The sequence below is a fragment of the Coptis chinensis genome, chromosome 6 (genome assembly GCF_015680905.1).
Source record: "Coptis chinensis isolate HL-2020 chromosome 6, ASM1568090v1, whole genome shotgun sequence".
In the NCBI taxonomy this organism is placed as follows: domain Eukaryota; kingdom Viridiplantae; phylum Streptophyta; class Magnoliopsida; order Ranunculales; family Ranunculaceae; genus Coptis; species Coptis chinensis.
Window position 1 is genome coordinate 86,425,071 of NC_141461.1, and position 27,094 is coordinate 86,452,164.

Sequence of the window (27,094 nt, forward strand, 5' to 3'; positions counted from 1 at the left end):
CAAGGAGTACTTTCTAATAAGAGGCTGCCATTTAATGAATCACCACTTAAGGCAAACACAAAGAATACTTCCCCTAGGTAGCCACTCCCTGAGCTACCCCTTCTAAGGCAATACAAAGAATACTTCCCTAACTCTAAAGAACTATACTACTAGAAGAAAAGTAAAGAACACTAGCATGATATTAATATTGCAAAAAACATAAACCCTATATCTTCCATCCCCCATCCCCTGGTGTGGGCAATGGAACTAATAACTAGAAACATAAAGAACTAACTTGATTGAAGAATACCATGAACCAGAAAAATCATTAAACCTTAAGCACTGACTTCATATCTTCCCTTGAAGGAGAAGATTAGCCTTCCATATAGAAGGAAGAACACGAAGAACAAGAAGAAGAAGAGTCGAAGAACATAAGACTAGAAAGACTAATTTATTAAGACTCAGCTAGTTAAAACCGATCTTTTATTATTAATCTCTCTCTGCCTCAAGTTCTGGAGACAAGATTATAAGTGAATTGGCCTATTACATGAGACACTTAGGTCCTCTATTTATAGGGGTTACAATGAGCTCTAGAAGCATTCCAAACCGTCATTTGTTTCCTAATACAAATAGACTTCTTCCAGAGTCCAACTTCGTCTTCAAAACTGAGAAGGAATTGGCTACAGTGTCGATTCATGCGTCTGGATGCACTATTCATGCATCCCATACTTAATCAATGCATCTGGATGCTTGATCCATGCGTCCCAGACTTGATCAATGCGTCTGGACGCTCGATCAATGCGTCCCAGACGCGTAAGCCTATTTTGTCTCTTCTGCTCTATCCTTTTATCCTCTTTTGCTGGCTTTGGTCCAAGCAACGAATCCTTTGGCCTTGGGCTTCCAAATAGGCTTTAAAATAGGTCCAAGTCGCATCTTTAATAGCTTCAATTCCTTGGCCTTTTCCATGATTGTCCACGGGCTTCCCATGCGATTCTTAATGCTCCGAATTGCTCCATTTTACCCCTTTTTCTCTAATATTCTACAAAACTTCCTTTTTCACCTGTAGAATCTTAAAACATAACTTACAAACACTATTAGTCCACTAAGATGGCTAAACAAGAGGCATAATCGAGGGTTAAATTGCACTTTTTGAGCACTTATCACCTTTAATCACAGAACTTCTTATCAACCAACCATTGCTCCTTTATCTCGCCAAAGTGGCACATTTCTGTACATAATTGACTTTAATGCCTGAAATACATAAAAGCACGTAATCAGCATTAACTCTTAATTATTACTCGCATAATTGGTCTAAAAGTATTATTGTTAAGGAGTTAAAACAACAGTTTTGGGCTCTTATCATATTACAGTTCCAAAACCTCCATAGTCTTCCCTAATAGCCTTGCCCAACCTACATTCCATGTATGTTATGCCTGCTACTCATACTAGTTAAGTTGTCATTATCCATAGGCATAAACCCTATGTTAAAAACTTTTGTATATGTACCGTCCACCAAGTTCTTTATCTTTAGGTGGGAGCACTAGGGACATCATCTTTGAGTGGAAAGGCTAGTGCTCGGGACTTGTTATAGTTTACTAGGATATCCACTCTATGATTTTGTATACTCTTTTTTTCCGTAGTAAATATATCTCAATCTGCTGACTTAAAAATAAACTACAGTCGTTCAACTGAATATGGTGTGATGGTTTCCTAAAGAGTAAATAAACCCTAAAAGTTATAAATCATTTGCCAACTCCTATAATTCCATTAGAAATGTTTAATTTTTTTTTTATTACTTCTCCTGAATGTCAATTCCTACTTTAAATAGAAACTCTTAGCGAATGTCATGAAAATGTCAATCAAGATAATCAAGTTTCAGTAGCATAAGATGACTACAATCTTTAAGACACTAACAATGGTCACAAGCGTATCCATTGTAACTCTCACTCTCATTATGCCACAGAATGAAGTACAAACTTTAGTGTATATGCTATATAGAGGTAGTCTTGATAGAGAGAAAAAGGGAGAAGGTCGTTTAGTTAAAATGACCCAAATAACAACAATCACTCTAGATTTTCACGATAAAAGCCCAATGTGGGCTCCGTTCCAAGGGAGATAGAAAATGGCAATCTTATTTTATTCCAACAAATTAAACCAACCACAATATTTTATTCATCGACGACCGTTGAAGGTATTTTATTCATCCAACCACAATAGTTTCACACTTCCACAGATTTACTAATATTCTAACAAACATGCCAAACCATGAACAACGATTATGTACAGGATTGAGAAGGTAATCCTTGTTGTGGCTTCTCAATCCTTATTATGCCAAACCACAAATTGCATTGCATAATTTGTCGTTTTGGAGTCCAAACAACTTGCATTGTATAATAATTAACAATAGAAATCACAAATTATTTAACAATACAAAGAATATTCAAGAATATTAAAAAAAAAAAAAAAACATTCAAACGACCTCGCGGGGTCATTTGGGTCATTTCCAAAACGACCTCACCGAGTCGTTTGGTGCATATTCAAAACAACCTCATTGGGTCGTTTTAATGTTTTTCAAACAATACTTTGTACCAATCGTCCAAATAACTTGCACGGTATAATAATCAACAATATAAACCACAAATTATTCAACAATAACAATCATACTTATTATTCAACAATAGAAACTACAAATTGAGAAACTAGAGTTGAATTTAAAAAAAAAATTAAACAAAATGCACTCACCAATTGATATTCGAAACTGAAGACAGTGATTGGTGATTGGTGGTCTCACGAGTGATTGGTAGAGTGATTTTTTGTTTTGGGTGTTTTTGGTGAGAAATCGCGAGAGAAATGACCGGTTAGAGCAGGTTGTAGCTAGTATGCATTGAGGTTGGGGAGTGTCTGATTTTTTGCTATTGGGCTTGGGCCGGAGGCTGCCCAATCCAATTTATGTGGAGCCCAATACAGGACTCTTTATTAAATACAAGTGAAAATTTAATTTCATGTATGCCACTTGGTGTGCTAAACAAAACAATAAACAACTAGCTAATCTGCCTGTCCTATGGCCATGCTTACTATTATATCTCTTTTCTTATTGGTTTCTGTCTGATGTCCAAAGCCATTTTTCAGATCTTCTTCTTCAGAGAAATTGTATAGAGAGAGAGATTAGAGATATGTTGATATTTTGAGAGAGTTTGGAGTAGGATGAGATTTTGTTTCGTTTTGGGTGGTTAATTACTCAATTACCCGACAATATAATTCAAATATGAGCGTGTATTTGGTTTTGTTTTCCTACAATAAAACGTTTTTTATAATTTGCTAAACACACCAATAATAAGGCTAGCTTGGTAATCAACATAGTAATTATTTTTTAAGTAGGGACTTTTTTAAAAATATTGCTGATGTGGCTTTCTGTGAGCATATTGGGAGAAACGGATATTAATTGGGAGAAACGGATATTAATATAGGTAGGATTGCAATATACCAAATCTAAAAGAACTTGAGACTGAAATTATTTTCAAAATATTATTTAATATTATTTTCTATTTGTCATCTTCGTGCGTGCAGATTGCATTTTGCTAGTATAAATAAATATACTTGGCAAACAATTGGGCCTTCAAACTGAAAAGACGATACTGCCCACGACTTTCCCCAGCCCATTTTAACAAGTCAACCCTGAACAAAGCCACATTTCACAGTGGCAAAATAGTCCATTTGAAAAAATAGATCAAGGAAGATCTAAAAAACTCCAAACGCTTGATTTGAACATTTCATCAAACACCTTCCAATGCAATAATTTGAGATCACTCCTCAAAACTAACATTTTTCACAGAGAGATGTATATGGCGTACGGATGGCCACAGGTGATCCCATTACTAGAAAACACCCCAACATCGTCAAAACAGATCGTTTATTTAAAAGTTATTAATCGTCTCTTACTTGTTGTCACTCCTTCTCATATTGAGCTTTGGAGTTCTTCTCAGGTAATATTATTATTATTAATAAATATTCAATATATGTATATTTTTGGATTAATTAATGTGATCTGATGTAATTGAGTATTTGGGTATTTGTGTTTTACAGCATAAAGTTAGATTAGGCAAATTTATAAGAGATTTGGATTCGATACAACGAGAAGGGGAGAATTCACAGGCTGTTTGGAGTCCTGATACTAAATTCATTGCTGTTCTTGTAAGTTTTTTTTATTCAATTTGAATATTGTGGTTTATTGCATTTAATGTGTTTCAGCTGAAATGTACTTACTAGATTATTGAATGTAGTTAGGATATTTAGATATGGCGGTAGATTATTGGAAAGTTTGCCTCAGCTTGTCCTTGGGGCAGTTTAGTCATATTACAGAAAAGATTAAAAAGAGAGAGAGAGGGGAAATAGGAACTGGATTAACGTGGGTTAAACCAAATAATGTGAAGTGTTCAGCCGGTGGAAAAAGATCTTGTAGATCTTCTAATGATTTTGAAATGTTCTGTGTCTTGTAATTCCATTGGTAATTTAAACTTGGTGTCTTTTAACGGCACGGTTTTTTGATATGACACTGTTTTCTTATTATGTAGACTTTCTTATGCATGGACTGTTGATATAATACAGTCTTGATTGGTGAAAATAGGTATCCTTTTTGCTTACAGACTAGTCAGTACTTGCTTTTAGAAGTTGAATTAGACTATGTTCTGATCCTTGTCTAAATCAACTCTCTTACGCTGTGTCTAAATCTAAATGTACGTGCGATTTACATGCTGCATTGTTGTATATTGTTGCTGTTATGGTATAATTGGTGTCTTGGTCATATCTCTTCTCAAAATTTATAAAGTCTTCCTTTTCTGCAGACGTCTTCGTTCTTTCTTCACATTTTTAAGGTTCAAATTACAGAAAGGAAACTACAAGTTGGGGGCAAGTCTGGTCTGTTTCTTGCATCTATTTCTCTACTTCTTAGTGAGCAAACACCCTTCGCAGCAGAGAGTTTCACAATGTAAGACTCATTTTTTACTATTTGAGGCCTATGTTTCACTAAAGTTTTCCGTACATTTCTGACTATCTCGTTAATCTGTTTGGTCCCAGGAGCAATATTGTATGTGACAATAAACATCTACTCCTTGGGCTTTCAGATGGGTCATTACAACTTATATCCTGGAAGGGAGAGGTATGAATAAACTTATTTGTGCAACTAAGTTGAAGGCGGAGGCGCTAGCTAGGTGCTTGGGCATAAGCCTAGGCTGCACAAAGCGAAACTAGACTCGAGGCACAATGTCTTTGAGCTAAGGTTTGTGCCTTGAGCCTAGGCGACGGTCTTTGACTACATAGGATTCTTGTTATAATTTCTCATAGTTTGATTAGCATTAACTAATTTACTACTCTTAAGTTAGACCATTTTACTAGTTTTATCAGTTTTCATCTCTTTTCTGCCATCAAGGGCTCAACGACATTCCATTTTCTGAAAATTAGGAGAAGGCGTAAAACTACTTTAAAAACTGAACACGTTAGCAAAAAAAGAACTGAATACTTTTTTTTTTTCTTAAAAGAAAATCATTATCGAAGTAATGGTTTCTTCTCAGCTACAGTTTTGAGCACTATATGTGCATCCCCTGTAGCCGGTAGCTATGGTTTTATCTCTTATTGTTAGTTTATTTATACTTAGTCTGATTCTTGTAAAAAAAGTAAATTACCTACATATGCAATAAAGTGTCCTGTGCTGCCCTATCTAGTTTAAGAGAGGTAATTGTCAGCTAGTGAATGCAATTATTATGCTGACACATAACAGTATTTCATATTATGAAGTAGTAGTTTTGTCCTGGTTTCTTCTTGTCATGTTTACTGTGTTGGTGGTATGTTCTCCTTTACAGTTTTCTGGGAGTTTCAGACTTGAACGCAATACGTCCCGCAACAATGAAGTCACTAAGCAGCCACATTCTTTGGAAAATGGGTTGGTTTCGGTAGGAACTATAAGGGCTCTCATATCTAATATTGCGCTCAGCGCTTCTGCTGTTGTTCAGCTGGAGCTGTCGTCACCGTTGAGATTGCTAGTGGTGTTATATTCTGATGGAAAAGTGGCATTGTGTCCTCTAAGTAAAAGAGGTTTGAAGCACACTGAATCTATAAAAGTTGAAAGGTGGTTGAGTTCTGGTGATGGTGTGTGCGTTTCAGTAGCTTCAGATCAACAAATCCTTGCAGTTGGTACAAGAAGAGGCATTGTTGAGTTATATGATCTGGCAGAATCGGCGTCACTTCTTCGAACTGTATCTCTATATGATTGGGGGTAAGCCTGGGAACTTGGAAGTCATAAGTTAGGCGAATGAGCCGTAAATGCAAATTCATGAATAAGAGTTATTTTCTATTGGTTTTGTGTGTGTTGGATGTGTTCAAATTTAAATAATCTCATTTAAATATATTTAGCCATGCAAAAGTTGTGTTCAAATTTTGTGATTTCATCTATACTGCGACTGTTTTGACCATGTTAGACATTTTAAAATGAGCAGACTTTTCGTGAGGATGCTATTCATGGTGGGGAGATCATCTCCACCAAAATCAGCTCTTCAATTATGTTGTAGGTATACTTATTTTATGGGATTGTATATAAAAGAGCGGCTCTATCCCTTGGACAGTTAGTCTAAGTTAATATTTTCCCCAAAATTTCACAATATCCTAATCTAAGAGTTTTGAACGATAATGGGAAGTGTTTGCTTTACCCTGAAATTCAGCTGAATGTGTCAAGTATGAATTGGTCTGTTGCATCTAGATCTATTTGAGGTCAAATAAAATTAAAGAATTCCTGAGAACCCACAAGTCATATGGGTAATATATTGGTGGTTTCCATGTGAATTTAACTGTAATACATCTGCCACTGCAATGACTAATCTTACTGATACTTCTGATGATTATTAATTTGAGTAGAAGTCCCTTATTTCATTTTGCAATGCCTTCCATACCTCCCTTCCCCTCCTAAGACTACAATAGATATTCAGTATACAATATTCCTTATATTTGTCAGGTTATTAATTCAACATTGACTCTTGTAGATATTCAATGGACGACACTGGACCTGTCAGCTGTATAACATGGACACCCGATAATTCTGCTTTTGCAGTTGGATGGAAGTTGAGAGGACTCACGCTTTGGTCTGTATCTGGCTGTCGTTTGATGTGTACAATTCGTCAAATTGGTTTGAGTTCTATCTCTTCACCAATGGTAAAACCAAACCAGGATTTTAAATATGAACCTTTGATAGGTGGAACCTCATCGATGCAGTGGGATGAATATGGATATAAGCTTTATTGTATTGAGGAAGGCTCTACAGAGAGGGTTCTTTCATTTTCTTTTGGAAAATGTTGCCTTAATAGAGGAGTTTCGGGTGCAACATATGTTCCCCAGGTGATTTATGGTGAGGACAGGCTGCTAATCGTGCAATCTGAAGATACAGATGAACTCAAAATGGTACACGTGAACCTTCCAGTTAAGTTTCAGTCACAAACCTTTTGCTTGGTTGGAACATCCCAATTGGTGTTTGTAGTAAGATCTTACCGATGTATTTTTGTGTTTTTTGTTCAGGTATCTTATATCTCCCAGAATTGGCCAGTTTTACATGTAGTCGCTAGCAAGGATGGATCATACTTGGCAGTTTCTGGTCTTCATGGGCTGATTTTATACGATTTGCGTAACAAAAAGTGGCGAGTATTTGGAGATGTTACTCAGGAGCAAAGAATCCAGTGTAAAGGCTTGTTATGGTTGGGTAAAATTGTTGTGGTCTGCAACTATATTGATTCTTCTAATACGTGAGAATCTTATCCTCATTTCTATGTTTGTTTCTTGTCATTTATCTCACAGCATGTCATAGGAGCAAAGTTCCTTTCTTATGGCACGTGTGGGAACTCTCATAGCTGACAGAAGCTGCACAAACTTAGCTTTCTTAGAGTTCCAATGTGTTCAAGGCTATGAATAACTAATGTTTCCAACACCTACACACTCTATTCTTGAACAATTTTGATTCTAAGAGAACTTCTTTCATTACTATCTACAAAAATATTTTTTAGCGCAAATACTTTCTGCATGTGAGCCCCTTCACTGCATTGTGGTGATCGATTCATTATGTTGTAAGTGGTCATTGATTCTAGAATCTTTCAAAAATCATGAAGAGATAGGCCTTGTGAAGTAGGCTCTTTTGTTTTGATCATAGAGTGAGTCCTCTCTACTGCGGAGCTATGTAAATCAAATCCAATCTTGCTCGACTCCCCCAGATTGACAAAATTTAGTAAAAGCAATGGTATCGATCTAGAAATCCCATGAGCTGCTTAGTCTTCAATACTCTACCTTTTGCATGTCTGCTACCATAATTTTGGATGCGCCAAAATGTTGTACCATTAGATTTTCTCGACATGGTCATCAATCTGTAGGCACGAGGGTGAATAGCTAGGTTGCATAGTTTGACTGTGTACCTCATATAGTTTATCATTGCTTGCCAATATTACCATAGGTTATGTACTTCACTTTTCCTTGATGTAGCTCAGTAATTGTAGTACAAAGAAGATGGATAATTAATGTCCCAATGACTCAATGTTCTCTTTCCTGAAGTTGATCTTACTAATGTTTTTGGTGGTTGCACCGTGAGACTAGTTTGACTAACTTCTTATCTTTTAATTGTATAGTTAAGTATCAACATACTGAAAAGAGAATGGTGTGAACCTGTATGGATGTTGACAAACAAAAAAACTATAAACATAACTTGTTTTCTCGTCAGTGGAAACAGAAGATGATTGCAGAAACCATTTAGTACTCTGTGTTACCTACGTGTCTTATATCTCTGAAAAACATAACCACAATTTGTGAAATTAAATGCTGACCTCAGTTGATTTGTGCAGGTATGAATTACTTTTTTATCCAAGATATCATCTTGACCAAAGCTCATTACTTTGTCGGAAACCATTACTTGGAAAGCCAATAGTTATGGATGCATTTGAAGATTATATACTTGTCACATATCATCCGTTTGATGTCCATATTTTTCATGTGGATATCTTGGGTGAATTGTCGCCTTCTAGTACTCCAAGTTTACAGGTAATGATTATTTCTGAGCTATCTTTTCTTCAATAATATCACTGAATTATCATCTCATTTTTAAAATGCTGCTGGTGTTGAATTTCTGTATTATTGCCAATTTAAAGTATTGTTGAAAATGCTTATCTTTTATGTATTTGTAAGTAATAAAATGACAAACAGCTTTCTACAGTACGAGAGCTTTCAATCATGACTGCGAAGAGCCATCCTGTAGCAATGCGCTTCATTCCTGACCAGCCTACGAAAGATTGTGTTCTAGAGAATCATTGGTCATCTTCATCTGATTCTTCAGTCAGACAGCCTGCTAGGTATTTATGCTTAACCTTCCAAATGATTTTGGTTCCTGTTGCATAATATCCAGCTAAATGTGAATGCTCTTTCAGATGTTTAATACTACGGACTAATGGGGAGCTTTCTTTACTTGATTTGGATGATGGGCGTGAGAGAGAGCTCACCGATTCTGTGGAATTATTTTGGGTTACTTGTGGTCAATCTGAGGAGAAAGCAAGTCTTATTGAAGAAGTTTCTTGGTTAGATTATGGTCACCGAGGAATGCAGGTAAGAGACTCTTACGGATCTATGATTCCCCAAGATGATTTCAATCATAGTTTTTTTTTATATTTTAATTCTCCTTTTATTTGGCTGATGTTGACTCTTCTTGGAAGTGATAATTTCAGGTTTGGTATCCATCTCCTGGTGTTGACCCTTTTAAGCAGGAGGATTTCTTGCAGGTATTAACACTTTTATGTGATTAATAATTTTTTTTTCTTGGGGCTTTGGTATAGTTGTCTTATTTTTCTCCACTATTATTGTTGGGCAGATGGTTTGTAGCATGATTTCTATTTTGGCTAGATGTGTCTATTGTCTTTATCTATGTTTAGGGAAATCATCTTGGCTTTAACCTTTGTAGTAACTCATGGTGTCTAGGCTCTGTTGACCTTTAAAATGTGTGACCTTTATGGCCATTTTCTCATTAGCATTCTCATACGCCATTTACGTATATGGGAAATCCTGTTCATTGCCTTCCTCATATTTCTTAATCTTTCTCTTGATCTCGACAAGATGTTCTCTTTATCTATTTAGCATATTCTTGCCTGTGACGACGTGCATCACTATAACTCCCCACCAAACAAAAAAAAAAAAGTTGCTTACTATTATGCTAAGTTGCACCCAGGCACATAATTTATTTATTTCCCCCTTTTCTAAATAAAAAGTAAATACATAAATTCTCCTGGTTTATCTTCTTCGTGTTTTCTTTCCCCAACTCTAAAACCCAAACCCTAGTTATTTGGTTTCCAAGGGAATGAACCAATTAACAAAAAATCAAAGATCATATCAGATAATTAGGAAGGGAAACTGAAGAAATTGGGAAATATCTCTTCAGTTTTGAAGAACATTGTCAACAACGACTCGTCATTGACAAATGTTTGAATTTGTAATTGGAAGGACGAGAGAGAGATGGATAGACTGAAAAATCAACGATCGAGATCTTCAGACTTTATTTCAAACTCAACTTGTGAGTTTCTATTGCGGTGGATTTTATTTTCTTGAAGAACAAAAAGTGCCCCTTTTCTTTTTTTTCCCCAAAAATACAAGTTAAAGTTGTTTGTCAAAGAACATGTTTATTTGGTCCAAAGATCCATTATTCGTGAATTTTTTTTCAAATAAACAGCAACCAAACACATAAAATTGGGAAAAAGATATTTACTGTAAAAAAACTGAAAAAGTATTTTCTACCAATAAATAATTGCAGGCCAAACCGCTAATTTTTATCGCCTTTCTAAATCTTGTGCACAGTACTGTGTAATTTGTTGTATCTTTGTTGGGTTTGGAAGTGGGTGTGCCATTTGTAGCATCTCGTTAAGGTTGATTTATGACAACTGCGTCTAGTATTATATTTAAGAAGGCAATTTACCATTTATTGATAAAGAAACAATATTTCTTCCCATGTTTATTGTTATATAGTTGGATCCTGAGCTAGAATTTGATCGTGAGGTATATCCACTGGGTCTTATTCCAAGTGCTGGGGTTGTGGTTGGTGTTTCTCAGCGAATGATACTTTCAGCAAGCACCGAGTTTCCTTGTTTTGAGCCTTCTCCTCAAGCTCAAACAATATTGCATTGCCTACTTAGGCACCTTCTTCAGGTACTAGGTCCATTTTGTAATTCCTCCTATTCCCAGTTTATGAGTGTAACCAGTAAATGCTATTGAAGATTAATGAAATTGTGTAACTTGGTGCTCATAGGCTTTCCTTGGTACCTATGTATAGACTTCAGACATATAGGAAAGCTCTCTTTTATGCCATATTGATTGACCTTGATGTCACCATAGTGAACATGATTGTGGTAGCTTCATGAGAAGAATTGCATTATTTGTTTTAAAGGTCAATGGCGCCAAAGTGGAGTCATCCAAGGCAATACATATAGAACTATACAAGTGTGAAGAATTCAGAGAAAAGATTTGTATGTTAGCATATGATTCAAATATTTGTTGTAGTTTGTGGAAGTTGAATTTAGTCAATCTACTGATCACGTGAAAAATTGTATTACACTTAATCTTATCCTTTCTGGGCCTCCGCAAAGCATTTATATTTTATACACTGCAACTTATTCAAAATACTATTTTTTTCTTGAGGTCATTCTGTGTAGCATTCACCACACATTAGAGATTGTAAAATTTACTGTATTTGCATGGAGTACTATCTGTTTCTTTTTAAAGTTCATTAGTGAGGCCATTTAGTCTTCAGGTCGTATTTTTTCTTACTGAATGTAGTGCTATATTTGATATTGCTTTTAGTGACCATTTAATAACAGATTTTAATGTCTACTGTCTGACATAACCGACAAGAAGTGAACAAAATGGTGCTTTTTTTAAAAGACTTCAGTGGCTCTGTTATTTTGTTTTCTGAATCTCGATTATGATATTTTTCCTACTCGACAGAGGGACAAAAGTGAGGAAGCTTTACGGTTAGCTCATTTGTCTGCGGAAAAGCCTCATTTTTCCCATTGTTTGGAATGGCTCCTCTTTACCGTATTTGATGCAGAAATATCAAGGTATACTGTTTACAAAAAGTTTGGGAAGAAATTAGTCAGTAGTTTTAATTAAATGCTCTGATTTTTCTCTAGAGACCCGTTTCTACTGGGAATTGCTCTAACATTTCAAAGATAACTGTTAAATGCATAATGTTTGTCAATCACTTGACTACTGGGCATATTGCAAAATGAAGAGCCATAATAATTGTTTCTAGTATTCTATCAGCTTCTGTACACAAAGTTGGAGTAGTAGATAATTCTCTATTAGGTGTAAACTCGTAGATATTTACAACACATCAACAGCAGATTAAGTGGCTTTGAGCAAACAACGAACTTATTTTTACACAGCCCAAATCACTATCACGGTTCGCATTCCATTAAGTACATCCAAAAGCCATGTTGCAATGATGAGGATCATCTGTATTTCTGTTGCTCAGATGATGGGTAAGATGCTGGTGGGTGGGAATGGGCTGGGTTCAGGTGGTGCAGTTAGGGATTGACTGCCGACTGGAATTCATCCTTTTCGTTATTGTATTTTTTTGAGGTTTTTGTTTCCCGTCTTTTGTTCATTTTAGGGGACTTCTCCGGTGTTATGGGGTAAGGGACTAAGTAGTTAGCTGCATGCCATCTGTCTTTCACACAAGCAAAGGTTTTAAAAAATAGGATAGTGAATAACAGATAAGGAGGCAAGACCAGAAGGGCAGAAGGTGTAAATTTGTGGGGGTGCTAACAAAACAAATTAAATTGTATGTGTGTTTTGGGGGGGGGGTGTAATTTAACCACATTGTTTTTACAAATTTGGAATGCAGGCCTAGTGATTTTGCTTATAAATGGATTTCATTTCTTTTTTTTATTCTTCTTCTTCTTTTCTTTTAACATATTGAGAATCATGTGATCATTGAGTTTAAGGTTTGGTTATCTAATATTACGATGAATTCTTCTTTACAGGCAAAGTATGAGCAAGAACCAGTCCTCACACCCTAAAAGCAATGCTAGTCCTTCTCTTTTGGAGAAAACCTGCGATTTGATAAGAAACTTCTCAGAATATCATGATGTGGTTGTCAGTGTAGCAAGAAAAACTGATGGAAGACATTGGGCTGATTTATTTTTAGCGGCTGGAAGATCGACGGAGTAAGTCTTTTTATATCTCATGTGTTTTTTGTTAAGATAGAATATTGTGTATTTTTATTTTAGTTTTGACTACGTTGTTTTTGGCAAACTGTGTGGAATAATAAACAATGTATAACTGCTGATAAATCATCATGGTGTAGTATTTTTGGGAATGTGGAAATGAAGTTCCTTAGTTCTACTTCTGTGGTAGGCTAGTACGCACCTATGTAACAAGGACTCCTTATTTTCAAAATAATTTGCCTAGGGTACGCAGATATGTTTCATTGTCGGATACGCTTATATGACCCAGGGACATATTGTATCTTCAACGATTGACCGTTTGGGATACTTCATAAGTTCATATCCATGTCTAATACCCGTACACTCCGTTCATATACATGTCACTTAGGATAGTCCTGGTATCTGAACACATTTCCGCTTGAATATAGAACAGGTGGTAGAAAATCTTTATGTTGTTCCAAGATCTGAGGATTTTGTTTATCAAGAGGCTAAACAAGGAATATGAGTGCATCCCTTATGCAAGTTGTGAATTTATATAATTTTCCTTTTTAATAATTTCAACTTTATTCTATGACAAACTTAAATCTCTCGCATCAAAAATATGTTTTGATAGTTGACCAACTAAATGACTAGAGTCAAATTAATGTATGAGATAATTTAAGTCAGACTTCAGGTTATCACTTCTGGCATTGAAAACATTTAAGCTTTATTATACTTTCCGTTTTCTCATCAGTCTTATTGACTATCTTTTTTTTAATAGGTTGTTTGAGGAATGTTTCCAACGAAGATGGTACAGGACTGCAGCTTGCTATATACTTGTAAGATTCAGAATCCATAATAACCTCCAATTAAGTAAACTTCTATATGGTGGTGGCTTTGGTCCTTTAAGAAGTTTTGGTGAACTTTTTGAACCTAAGATCAAATGAACTACCACATCTTTCATCGTACTCTTCATCCTTAACCTTTCCATAGTGATAGTACTAGACCTTAGCATATTTCGGTGAACAAAAAATGCTCTAACATAATTTTTTAAGCTTAATCTATGAAGCTGTGAATTGTTATCGATCACTTAAATTTGTTACCGATACTTTCTCAGTTTAACATTTGCTACACACATTTTGTCACCCATTTATCAGTTTCACATGGATATTACTTAAGGGCTAAGTGCTGGTATTTTGTGCGGATAACCTTGTCGTGTTTGATGTGGCTCCCTGGTTTGGTGTCAAAAAGGATGCTGAGAAACCAATGTATTTTCGTTGACTCATCCCTATATGGGCCCCATGAAGGTCTGAAAGTATTAGGTAGAGAACCGTCCTACTGTCCTAGTAGCCTGCACCATTTATATGTGCAAACATGTGCACATATTGTTAATATTAATGATACGCTTGACATGAGTGGCCAAATCTTTCTTAAAATTCTTCACACTGTGATTGAATACAATTCTCCATATTTTTTATTCCCTACAAAGGAGGAAGTTTCCATAGCTCTTATGCAATGTTTCAGTCACTAGTGATGTTATTGGGAATTCTCTGTGCTCATCTTGTGATAAATGCAACAGGTGATTGCTAAACTTGAAGGTCCTGCAGTGAGTCAGTACTGTGCTTTGCGTTTGCTACAGGTGGTTACGTGTTATGTTTTTTAGTTGGCCATGGACTTGTTTGGTCTTTGATTTTTTTTGTTTCTCACCTGGTAATTACCATGTTTATAATTACAAATATTTTGACAACGCAGGCTACTCTTGATGAAGCCTTATATGAACTTGCTGGGGAGCTGGTATGACTTGGAACATTGATGGTGATATCTAGTAAATTAAGTACACTTCAGGATTTTCAAGTGTAATGCTTATCCTTTTCCTATTTTTTTTTTCTCAGGTGAGATTCTTGCTGAGGTCTGGAAGGGAATATGACAATCCAAATACAGACAGTGACAAACTGTCTCCAAGGTTCTTGGGTTATTTTCTTTTCCGCTCAAGCAACAAAAGGCAGTCATTTGACTCCAAAAGGTAGAATCTACATTCCTTATATGTTTCTTGATTTGGATATTACCAACTGTCATGTATACGATTTTGCTTTTGTGCTTCTTAGTAATTTACTCGCAACTTGCTTTACATGTCGCATCATATCTTGCATTTTGAATCCCCAAGTATGGATTTTCAAATTTTATTTTTGCTCCATCACTTAAAGTTGGTTCCCTTAAAAGTTTGTCAGAACTTAAAACCAAAACTTAATTAGCACTAAAATCAGAGTGTAGTTTTGACCTCCCAATAGCTGGTCATCTTATTATGGGCCATTGTTTAACTGGAGCAGCAGCACTTCATTCAAAGAGCAGAGTGCTCATGTGACTTCTGTTAAGAACATTCTTGAAAGCCATGCTAGCTATTTGATGTCGGGGAAAGAACTTTCCAAGCTAGTTGCATTCGTGAAGGGTACCCAATTTGATCTGGTGGTGAGCCCCCTTTTTCTCTAATTGGGTTATTTTTGTTTTTATCTGTTTTGTTGCTAAATTATCATTCCAACTTATTGTAGGAATACCTTCAGCGAGAAAGAAATGGATGTGCTCGCTTGGAGAATTTTGCTTCTGGACTAGAACTAATTGGGCAGAAGGTATCCACAAGAAAGTGACTTTATTTTGTGCAATTGTGCATGAACATTGTTAAGTGTTTATCATTTGTAAGATTCTACAAGTTACTGAAGATCAAGCTAGAGGAAATCAAAGTCCTATGTCTAAAGACCAGCTGATTGTAATTAGTCAATTTGCAAAAAGAACATGTAGTTGTGAGTGAGCAGGATGTTATAATTGTGGAGGAACAAAAACTGCTTGCACTAATTGTAGTTGAGGAGGTGGTTCCTTGCTCCTTAGATGGCGTGCAAACCCTTTTAAACCAGATATTTGCTCCTAAGATGAGTGGACCACAGTAGAGAAGCATAATAGAATGACCAATATAGTAAGAAGATACTAGAGCTCTCTCACGGTAAGTTCATTCTACCATTTGATGTAGTATGATAAAGGAAGCAATAGACAAGTGTACAAACTAAAATGGCAGACATCTTTATTTGGAAGAAGCTGGCAAAAGTATGAGACACTGCTAAAGGATGAGACACTGCTAGTAGAAACTAGGAGCTCCAGGAGCAGAAGATAGAAGCTAAAAGAAAAATTAGTTTAGCTCCTCGGTGGCAGTCTTTTGTGATTTTATCTAATTGTAAGGCTGTGTTACTATCGTTACCGGCACCTTGTGTCAAATAGAGTATGGTGTCTGAGGGAGAGTGTTCTTAGAATTATCTTATCGATGAAACTGATTGGGGTCTGTGTAACCCCAGTTTACTTTTCATCAAAAAGAAAAAGAAGAAAAATAAAGGAAAAAGTAAAACATTTTTATGAGCAAAAAATGTTGACAGTCGTAAAGCTCTTCATGATTGAAGATTTTGTATGGCTTGCTAGTAATTACACTTTCCTGTGTTTGCAGCTTCAAATGGATACTTTGCAGAGCCGACTTGATGCTGAATTTCTTCTGTCTCATATGTGCTCTGTCAAATTCAAAGAGTGGATAGTTGTTCTCGCAACTTTGTTAAGACGTTCAGAGGTACTGCTGACTTCCTTAACCCAAATGTGTTTCATTTTTCTTCTGCTTCCTATATACCTTCTTTTGGACATGTAAGTTGGTGATTATTGTAGAATTTTTAGATATTCTTTTGATTAGAGATTCAGAATTGAACACCTTTCAATTTGCGTTGGTCTATAAACATGAAATTGTACACAACAACAAATGTCCATCAAAAAGAAAATGCATCAAACCTAAAGATTTGTATTTGGCAGTTATACTAGCAAACACATCAAACAAAGGAAACCAAATATCTTACTAGACACCCATTCTATTGACCAGAGCATTTTGAGAAATGGTTTATTTCTCGCAGGTTCTTTTTGATCTTTTTCGACATGATATGCGACTTTGGAAAGCATATAGCATGACTCTGCAGGTGCTTCTTTACTTCAGAGCTATCATGATAATTTTACCACTACTGCTTTAAGAATCATTTCTCATTCTTTTGTGTTATTTTCAGTCGCAACCTGCATTTTCTGAGTACAGTGATTTGTTAAAAGTGTTGGAAGAGCAACTTCCAACGGTAGGAAGTTCGGAAGAGAGATGAGCCAAGTTGAAAAAATAGAAGGGCTCAGAACCTCATCTTCTGTCAATGAATCCCAAGTTCAGGTTGCACATTGGATTCTCCAACACCAGAGCGCATTGGATTCACCAACACCAGAGCACATTGGAATATACATTCCATGGATGCAGATCCACCATAACAGATGATGTTATACATTCCATGGATGCAGTGCTCGCCCTGATTTTGCCATTATTGGTGATGATAGGATCCTTGGACGTCTTACACGATATCGTAGGTCCTAGTCTGCCTTGTAAATAGCCACCTGAACATGTACCTTCACCAAATCTTGTAAAGGCATGAGAGTAAATTATCAAGGAGAGGTCTTTGTTTGATTATTTTTGTTCTCACCGTAGATTGAGGTCAGAATGAGGGTTAATTATTGGTTGGTTGTCACATGTCCATTGTAAGATTTGATGACTTCTCCCAGTCTTAACTTAGATGCACTCAGAAGTCCAAAAACTGTGTGGTGGTGAAAGATTGCTTAGCAATATATGGTCTGAAAGTTGTACAGTGAGTTTGGTTGTTTGTCCATATGTTGTAAAATTGCCTAAGCTACCCGACAGTTGCAGGAGAAGGGCTGATAGCAAACTTTTCAATAACAATAATGTTGGCTATACTTGTTTTAGTTGTAGTCTGGAAGCTTTTCAATTGAGAAATTTAACTAAGTCAAAGAATTGCCAAGTGTTTCCAGCACAAAAGCCTACAAAAAAAGATGGTGGAACAATCCACAGTTACTTGGCTTATTTGATCTGCCAATTGTGGAGATTACCCTATAAGAAATTCCTTCATATGAAAAGGCCTGTTTTTATCAGAAGAGTTGAAATCTATGATCTTCCTCTCCTCTGGCACATTGAAAATAAGAATTACACTCTCTAAATGGGATTATCACATGACATACTCATCGGATTCATACAGTGTCAGCATTTAAGCAGGCATCGAGATTTTGATGAGAACGAGGATGGGGGTACCAATGGGTGAAAACTGACTCAAAGGTTGCAGCCTGCAGCTAAGGCATTTAAACTTGTGGTGTTTTCGAAGGTAAGAGCAAGATGGGACAAAGTGAAACGGTATCAGGTATGGTTGGACACAACTAGTTGTCTAGTACCTAATTGCTCTAAATATATTGTTGATGTTAGTTGATGTGTGATCCTGGTGTAAACTTGGGTAATATAAACAGCAAAACAAAAGGGGATAGCACGTATTTATGTTTCCGAAGATCTTGGTGAAGAGTCTGAAGACTGATCTAAGTGTGCCATTAATCATTTGCCTTTGATGAAACAACCCAAGAAAAGGATCTTGAAGGCTTACTAGCAGAAGTGATGCATTTGCAATATCATCTTTGTAGGAACGATGGCGATAGTTCTATAGCACTTGTTTTAGCTATATCCGCGTGAACAAGAAACTGTTACAATGTTTTGAACAAACCTGGATACATGCTAAAACCTCTAGTATGTGTGAGCCTTTTCATCTTAACGCTTATTTTCCATTTTTTACTACTTGGTCATTTCCTCATACTTGTATGCTTTTGTAGCTATTGCATTTAACATTTTTCACTTGGAAGAATTCGCAATTTTTTAACATTTATTACATCACCACTGCTTAAGTTTTATCATGTTACAGGATATTCTTGGTTGAGGTAGACACATTGTTTTCTGGTAATGAACCACAAGTAAGAATCCTTTTCTTAGATTAGCAGATCGACCTAAGATTTTAAAGTTGGTCACAATTCACAGAAATAGTGTAATTTATTAAAGCGACAGCGTGTACTTCTTCGCTCAAAAACACATACACCAGCGATGTAAAAACATTCAAAAAAAGGTTTTTTTTACAATGAACTGTACCGTATGCAATTGTATGCAACAATCTCAAACTGCATGCAACTGCATATATTTGAAGAGTAGTATGACATCGTCTGCCTTGGGCAGTAAATGTGGAGCACTCTTTCTGCAAAAACCGTATCAGGGGGTCTATTACCTGCCATTGGCATTTGGCAGTGTGCTCTGGACTCTCAATGATTCAGGACTCCAATTTGCTCCTCATTGCATAGAGTATCCATCTTTATTTATTTAGTAGTCTACTCTAAACTGCACGGACAAGAGGTGAGTGTGGCAGAGGTGAATGAGGAGGTGTCATTGTAGCATCTTCACATTTCAATGAAGAGAAGCTGAGGCGAAGGTTGTTTGACCAGCGATGCTTCTTGATCGGAACCTCTACCTCTATGTTTTGTAGTACAAACGCTCGGATCCTCTTTAGAGCAACTCCCACGGTCTCATCATCCATATTGGCAAAACAAACTCTAAACCAACCAGGTTCAGAACAATGGAAAGCTGAACCTGGTGAAACATTTAGCTTGACTTCATTGATTATAGCACGCCATAGGTTCATCTCTGCTTCCTCGGTTGATTCCTTCATTAGTCTCCGAAGATCCATCCAGAGAAATAAACCAGCATTGCTCTTCAAACTACCTATCCCAACTTGGGAAAGTCCGTTTGTTATAACGTTATGCCTTGTTGCTAATCTCCTAGCACTCTCCTCGATGAACCTCTCCACAAAGTCATTATCAGACAACATTGAGGCGATCAGGTGTTGAGTCTGCGTAGAGACCAATCCGAAACTAGACATTTTTCTAGCACAAGAAACAACTTGTTTGTTATATGAGTAAATTATGCCAACTCTGAAGCCTGGAAGTCCCATATCTTTTGAAAGACTATATAGAATGTGTACGAGGTTCTTATTGCAATTCACCTCTTCTTCTAGTATCTCAGATATGCTGACAAAATCAGGCTGGCTGAAAACTGTGGCTGCATATATCTCATCACAGACTAAGTGGATGTTCTTTTCGTTGGTAAATTGCACTATAGTTGTTAGTGTTTTTCTATCAAGAGTAGTACCTAATGGATTTGATGGGTTGTTTATAAGCAATCCCTTTACTTTGATTCCTTCCTCTTGGGCTCTGTTGTATGCAGTTTCTAGTGCACTTAGGGTGAGAATGAAATTGTTTGAGCTTTCACATATGATGGGAACCAATTTCGTTCCTGTTCTCCAACGAATGTCTCGATCAAATCTACAATGTATAACAAAATGCGATAAGTGAATTGATTGAAAATGCTTAAAAAGTAAGGTAAGAAGAATGATTTAGTTAGCGCTAGATAATGTAGTAAATTAAACATAAAACATGCTTACGCTGGATAATAAGGTGAGGGGACCAGGAATCCATCACCAGGATCAGCAAGGCAAAAAGAGATGGTCTCTGCAGCACCAGTGGCTCCACCACTCATAACTATGTGGTCTGGATCAAATGTGGCCTTATGTCCTCGCACTCTCCCCATAAAGTTTGCAACAGCCTGGAGATTACTGGAGATTAGGACAAATTACTTGTCTACATTTTTTTTTTTTTAAAATTTTTATTTTTGGTTGGCAAATCTGTTTTAAATGAGATGAGTAACTCTATGATGCCGGCGGAATTCGATATATTGTAGGCTCATTGGATTTTGATGCAATATTATGTTTGCTATATGTATCATCAGTTCGCATAAGCAAACTGTACGATCACATCTCCCATTGAACAGCCTAAATCCCCGGTTCCTAGAGGTTTACATGGATTAATTTTCTTTTAGCCAACAAAAGTAGTACTGTATTAGGGATCTTTTTCAGGTGTTTACTATATGTTGTCAAAGAAGGATTTCTACTTTGTAATGTGGACATTATCAGAAAATGACATATGACCTAATAACCACCTAAATATTTTATGTTGTCTTAATAATATCCCAACTACCTGATTAACTGTATCAATAATGTAAGGAGTAAAATATTGTTCAGGTGTCTCTATTGAAAAAACGAAATTAGGCGGCTGCCTGTCGTATAGCCATTTAGACCAAATCATGACGTTGAACTGCCTTAACTTGCATGGCTTTCAATCTCGTTTCAGCTGTGTGTTGGTGTAGGCAAGACTCAAGAGGGGACAACTCCAAAGCAAGGGAGGTCCCCTAGAGAGTAGAGAGGACAGTGGTATATTAAGGTGCTTGCTGAGGCAGGGCACCACACAAAATAGGACATGGCCTCTGGTTACCAGAGATAGAGCAGTACTAGTAGAGTTCCTACACATGTAATTAAGGTTAGGTACAGTCATTTACAACACTGGTCTCAAGTGAAATATAAGTGTTAAGAGTATAATGACCAATGTCTTGTATTCTAATTATATGGGGAGGAGGCTTGTAAGCCAACTCCACACAGTAGGTGATTGCTCATAGGATGCAAAACAGCTTCATATGTCGAGTTTTTAACAATGCCAATACCCTCTTTGTGGTGTTCAGACTTCAGACTTCAGATATATCTACGACTTACGACTGTTGTGAGTCATACAACTTTTTATCTCTGATACTTGTTCAGACCACCACTATACTAGTGACAATATAGATGTTAAGCCGACAAGCCATGGGAATAAGATAGAGAGTAAGTACTATGTTCCATACATTTCTAAAGGCCGGCAAGCCGTGATAGTCTTGAAAGATAGCAATATTGTAGAGAAAAAGGGATTTTTTCTGCTTTTCAGCTTCAGAGCCTTAGCGCCACTTCGCGGCTTCCTTCACCACGACTCCGATAATTTAAGCGACCAGCAGCTCAAAGAAAGGCGACCCGCTCGTAGCTTTAACCCATGGCCGCCGGCCAGTAGAGGCGCGCCAGCTCGAGGGCTTTTTGGGCTTAAGCGATGCTTAGCGAAATTTTGGTTTTGGTATAAAAACAAAATTAGTCTTTTGGAAAACCTAACTTTTCCAAAAGAAAGAAAAGAGATTGTAAGAGAGAAATTCTTAGTGAGTTTGAGTGTTCATTCTTTGTGAGTGAATTGAGAGCTCTTGTGTCTGTTACTCTGCGACTTCTAGTAAAGCTTGGATCTCGCCGGTGTGGATGTAGGCAAATTCTTAGAACCACGATATATCCTTGTCTTGTGGTTGGTTCTCTTTTGCATTATTATATTTACTTTATATCTTGTTAAATTGTTAATGAGAAGTGTTGGGATATTGCTTGGAGGGTATTGAAGTCTTGTCTAGTGTGAAGGATCAATCTTTGTGTAGGATTGATCCGTTTGTTGTGGGTAACGTTGTTTCCGCATTTATATATTCACAACAATTGGTATCAGAGCGAGGTATACGACCTAGGATTTTGAGTTTTGGTAAAGAACCATAGTGCTCGAAATTTATGTAGACAAGGTGTTCGATAAAATTCCTGAGTGAGATAATTTTTTTGGGTTATTGTGTGTGACTTGAAAAAGGGGCTCCCAAGATGTCAAATGCTAGATTTAAAGTAGAGAAGTTTGATAAAGAAGCAAAAGAAAAGATGGCGAGGGTGATGTCGAATGAGATGACTTCCACAAGCAAGTGGAAGGGTAGTTCGAAGAAGCCTTTAAAACATGTACGGTGCTACAATTGCAAAGAAAAGGGGCATTATCTATGTGATTGCTCTGGCAGAAAAGAGTAACAAGATGAGTGGTAAGTTTGAGAATGAGGATGTTAGTGAAGCAAATCTTGCTTCCGAACTTATGTAAGTCTTTTGGTGTCTACACAAGCGACCGACCACATGACCGATCACGTGGATTCTTGATTCCGGGTGTTCCTACCACATGTGTCCAAATAGGAAGTGGTTTGCTACCTATGAGAACTTGAGTGGAGGTTCCGTTTTGATGGGCAATGACGTTGCTTGTAAGACGGTTGAGATTGGAATTATACGGGTCAAGATGCATGATGGTGTAGTGAGGACTTTAACCGATGTGAGGCATGTTCCTGAGTTAAAGAAGAACCTTATTTCTCTTGGTACCTTGGATTCCAAAGGCCACAATTTTGTGGGAAATGGTGGAGTCCTAAAGATCCTTAGTGGCTCTTTAGTCATTATGAAGGGTCAAAGACATGGAAACTTGTATACTTTGTTGGGTAGTACAGTGATAAGTGATGTAGCAGTGAGTACATGTAGTGATGATTCTGAGTGCACAAAATTGTGGCATATGCACCTTGGGCATATGAGCCAAAAGGGATTGTCTGAGTTGTGCAAGCGAGGGCTACTGAAAGACTTGGAGAAACCAAGTATGGGATTCTGCGAGCATTGTGTCTATGGCAAGCAGTGCAGAGTCAAGTTCGGTACAAGCAAGCACAAGACGAGAGGCATCCTAGATTATGTGCATACGGATGTTTGGGGACCTTCTAGAGTGGCTTCTAAGGGAGGTAACCGGTATTATGTCTCTTTCATCGATGATTATACACGCTATGTGTGGGTATATATCTTGAAGTTCAAAGATGAAATTTTCGAGACATTTAAGAGAACTATTCAACAAGAAGAAGAGTTACAACAACCTGAGCAGCAAGCTTTGGCTAGATCAAAGCCAAAGAGAAGTGTGAAACAAGTTATGAAGTACGGGCATGATAAGCCAGTGAAGCATTATGGTCAACCGGACTCGGTTTATACTGATATTGAATATTGAAGATGATGAGTCGATAGTTTCAAGGAAGGTTAGAGATGCTCATTCTGAGAGATTGGTCGGTGGATATCGCGAGAAAATGGTGGAGGCTCGTGACAAGTTTTAATACTTGGGAATTTGTTTCATTGCCTAAGGGCAAAAAGGGTTTTGGGTTGTAGTAGGTTCTCTATGGAGTTGAGTTCCAACATTGGTTGGAGGTACTCCACAAATGGTGGAGGCTCATGCATTGTTGATTGATGCCGCCGGGCAGGCATGGCCCTGTGGGCGTGATGGCTCTTTGTGAGCATGACACTCTTTGTGGGTGGCTCTTGGTGAGCATGACACTCTTTTGTGGGTGGCTCTTTGTGAGCATGACACTCTTTTGTGGGTGGCTCTTTGTGAGTATGACACTCTTTGTGGGTGGCTCTTGGTGAGCATGACACTCTTTTTGTGGGTGGCTCTTTGTGAGCATGACACTCTTTGTGGGTGGCTCTTTGTGAGCATGACACTCTTTGTGGGTGGCTCTTTGTGAGCATGACACTCTTTGTGGGTGGCTCTTTGTGAGCATGACACCTTTGTGGGTGGCTCTTTGTGAGCATGACGACACTTTCTTTGTGGGTGGCTCTTTGTGAGCATGACACTCTTTGTGGGTGGCTCTTTGAGAAAGCATGACACTCTTTGTGGGTGGCTCTTGGTGAGCATGACACTCTTTGTGGGTGGCTCTTTGTGAGCATGACACTCTTTTTTGGGGTGGCTCTTGGTGAGCATGACACTCTTTGTGGGTGGCTCTTTGTGAGCATGACACTCTTTGTGGGTGGCTCTTGGTGAGCATGACATGACTCTTTGTGGGTGGCTCTTTGTGAGCATGACACTCTTTGTGGGTGGCCCTTTGTGGGCATGGCCCGCCGGGCGGTTATTACGAAGTTACGGATGGATGTGCTCTTCTTTGGATGTGTTCGGCCGGTTTTATGTTTAAAACCTCACCGAGGTGGAGAATGTAGAGAAAAAGGGATTTTTACGCTTTTCTTTTCAAAAAGAAGCGCTTCAGACTTCGCTCATGACTCCGAAATTTAAGCGCGACCAGCTCAAAGAAGGGCGACCAGCCATGGCTTTAACCCATGGCGCCAGCCAGCCCAGAGTAGAGGCGGCGCCAAAATTTTGGTTTTGGTATAAAACAAAATTAGTCTTTTGAAAACCTAACTTTTCCAAAAAGAAAGAAAGAGAGATTGTAAGAGAGAAATTCTTAGTGAGTTGAGTGTTCATTCTTTGTGAGTGAATTGAGAGCTCTTGTAATCTGTTACTCTGGACTTCTAGTAAAGCTTGGATCTCGCCAGTGTGGATGTAGGCAAATTGCCGAACCACGATATATCCTTGTCTTGTGGTTGGTTCTCTTTTGCATTATTATATTTACTTTATATGCTTGTTAAATTGTTAATGAGAAGTGTTGGGATATTGCTTGGAGGGTATTGAAGTCTTGTCTAGTGTGAAGGATCAATCTTTGTGTAGGATTGATCCGTTTGTTGTGGGTAACGTTGTTTCCGCATTTATATATTCACAACAAATATGCTTAAACTTGTTAACTCCTTCTGTTGTACATATTGAAGCCTCGGGATGTTCCTTAATCCATTCTTTAATCAAGTCAAATGAAAGCTGTAAAATGACCACAAGCAACCAAAAAAACAAAGAAATAACTGTAAGTGCAGTATAACTCATTTCCCCTACAACTAATAATTAAAAGGAAGTTTTCAAGTAACCTGATTTTCTGCTAGACCCATTTGAATAACTCCATCAGGATTGTTAATAGGGTGAAAAGGATTACTATCATAAGCCTTCCAACCATCAAAGTAAGGAGAGTTTTCTCCATGACCATCATTAGTAGCTATCTTGGATAGAAAATTTTGACTGTTTAAAGAGAGCTCCATTGTACTAAGTGTTATTAGCTAATATCATAACGTAGTATATAGAGAGATGGATCATGGATGAGAAAGATGGAGCAACCAGCTATAAATATATAAGCAATGAAGGTGGTAAATGGAAATAAAAGGGAACAGTATAAACACAAAATATTTTCAAAGTTCAAAGTTCTTACAAGATCTTACAAAAAGGAAGATTTGCTCTACGATATTCTACAAAAAAGGAGATTTTCTGCATTGGTCAAGTTTTAGTTGCTTGGGTTGCACGCTCTCAAAACTCTTCAAGCACATTGAATAGCTTGAGAACTATGGTGTTTTTCACTTTTTGCTTCTTTGGTGGTTATTGGCGGCTAAGGTAGTTCATTTTGGGCTTTGATTAAAGTTTTATTGGAATATAATTTCTGCAACAAGAACAATCAGTGAATATAAGAAGGCTGAGGCATACGCTCTCTTTAAGGTTGTTTTGCGTCTGTTTTTCTCTATGCAGACAGGCCACGTTAACCTCCAGAATACAACAGCTAGTTATTACTCTTCACAGACTGATCTTATGATTGCCCAAAAACCTAGTTTAGAAAATAAGGTTTTGGAATAGAGTGATGGAAGAGACTATATAGAGAAACGTGGAGGACTAGTAGATCCGTTTTTGTAGGGAACTGCTTCAGTTTCCTAGTAGGGATTGGAGTGCACTAGTCCACAAAAAAGTTTACCAAAAATAAGATAGGAGATCAAAGAGCCCGAAGCCTAAAGCCACGAGCCACTTGTTTTATTCAAAATAAGACAACAAGTTTTGAATACAAATGTTGCTGTGTTGGTTCAAACTCAATCCATACACTATTCTTCTTTCATTACTGGTTTGCTTCATTTATTAGTCCTTTTAAGTTTGAACTAGGTGTTAATTAAGTTTCAACTTTTCCATTTATATAATGTTAGTTTTCTCGGTAAAGTTCAATTCTACATTTCTACCTACCCACTTGACGTTTTGAATATCTGGGAACCATTTCTCATAATCTATCCATAATCTTGCTTTTGTTCCTTTCTTTATTCTTCATTTTAACAAAAAGTGTTTTAACTTCGTGGCTTTGTCTAAATGTGGGGATGCACGTGTTAACGACGAAAATTCTCCCAAAATAGCAGTTTATTTCGCCAAGAATCGGATTGACAGAAGGACTTAGTGCTCAATGCTATCATCTCTTGCGTCACATTACCAATGAGTCTAGTACTGAAAGATCATACATCCAATTTTCTTCTGTTGTAGCAATAATAGTCATAGTACAGTAGTAGTGGTAGACTGGTAGTAGTAGTAGACTAGTCGTAGTAGCATATAGTTGTTGTTGTGAACTCTGTCTATTCTTTTTGTCAGCAGAATTGAAC

The 27,094-nt window shown here is 37.3% G+C and overlaps 2 protein-coding genes across 3 annotated transcripts; one reads left to right on the plus strand and one right to left on the minus strand.

The window, feature by feature from the left end:
- Positions 1-3,468: 3,468 nt before the first annotated feature.
- Positions 3,469-17,979, plus strand: LOC147495080 (uncharacterized). 2 transcript variants are annotated; one of them, XM_086569572.1, is made up of 23 exons: positions 3,469-3,962; positions 4,063-4,170; positions 4,821-4,963; positions 5,053-5,134; positions 5,835-6,247; positions 7,008-7,440; positions 7,537-7,760; positions 8,844-9,039; positions 9,202-9,347; positions 9,423-9,597; positions 9,717-9,770; positions 11,005-11,184; positions 11,980-12,092; positions 13,020-13,202; positions 13,963-14,020; positions 14,761-14,820; positions 14,934-14,975; positions 15,074-15,204; positions 15,509-15,647; positions 15,728-15,805; positions 16,666-16,782; positions 17,114-17,176; positions 17,261-17,979. In XM_086569572.1, the coding sequence occupies exons 1-23, from the start codon at positions 3,816-3,818 to the stop codon at positions 17,345-17,347; spliced, it is 3,372 nt and encodes a 1,123-aa protein (XP_086425698.1). In that variant the 5' UTR covers positions 3,469-3,815; the 3' UTR covers positions 17,348-17,979. The 2 variants fall into 2 exon arrangements, with proteins under 2 accessions (XP_086425698.1, XP_086425697.1); XM_086569571.1 differs by having other exon boundaries at positions 3,685-3,962; positions 15,512-15,647.
- Positions 17,980-19,091: 1,112 nt separating this feature from the next.
- LOC147495081 (1-aminocyclopropane-1-carboxylate synthase-like) lies at positions 19,092-25,872 on the minus strand. The gene is made up of 5 exons (XM_086569573.1): positions 25,565-25,872; positions 25,371-25,460; positions 21,838-21,879; positions 20,549-20,709; positions 19,092-20,429 (listed from the first exon to the last, which is right to left on the minus strand). The coding sequence occupies exons 1-5, from the start codon at positions 25,730-25,732 to the stop codon at positions 19,445-19,447; spliced, it is 1,446 nt and encodes a 481-aa protein (XP_086425699.1). The 5' UTR covers positions 25,733-25,872; the 3' UTR covers positions 19,092-19,444.
- Between the last annotated feature and the right edge of the window lie 1,222 nt (positions 25,873-27,094).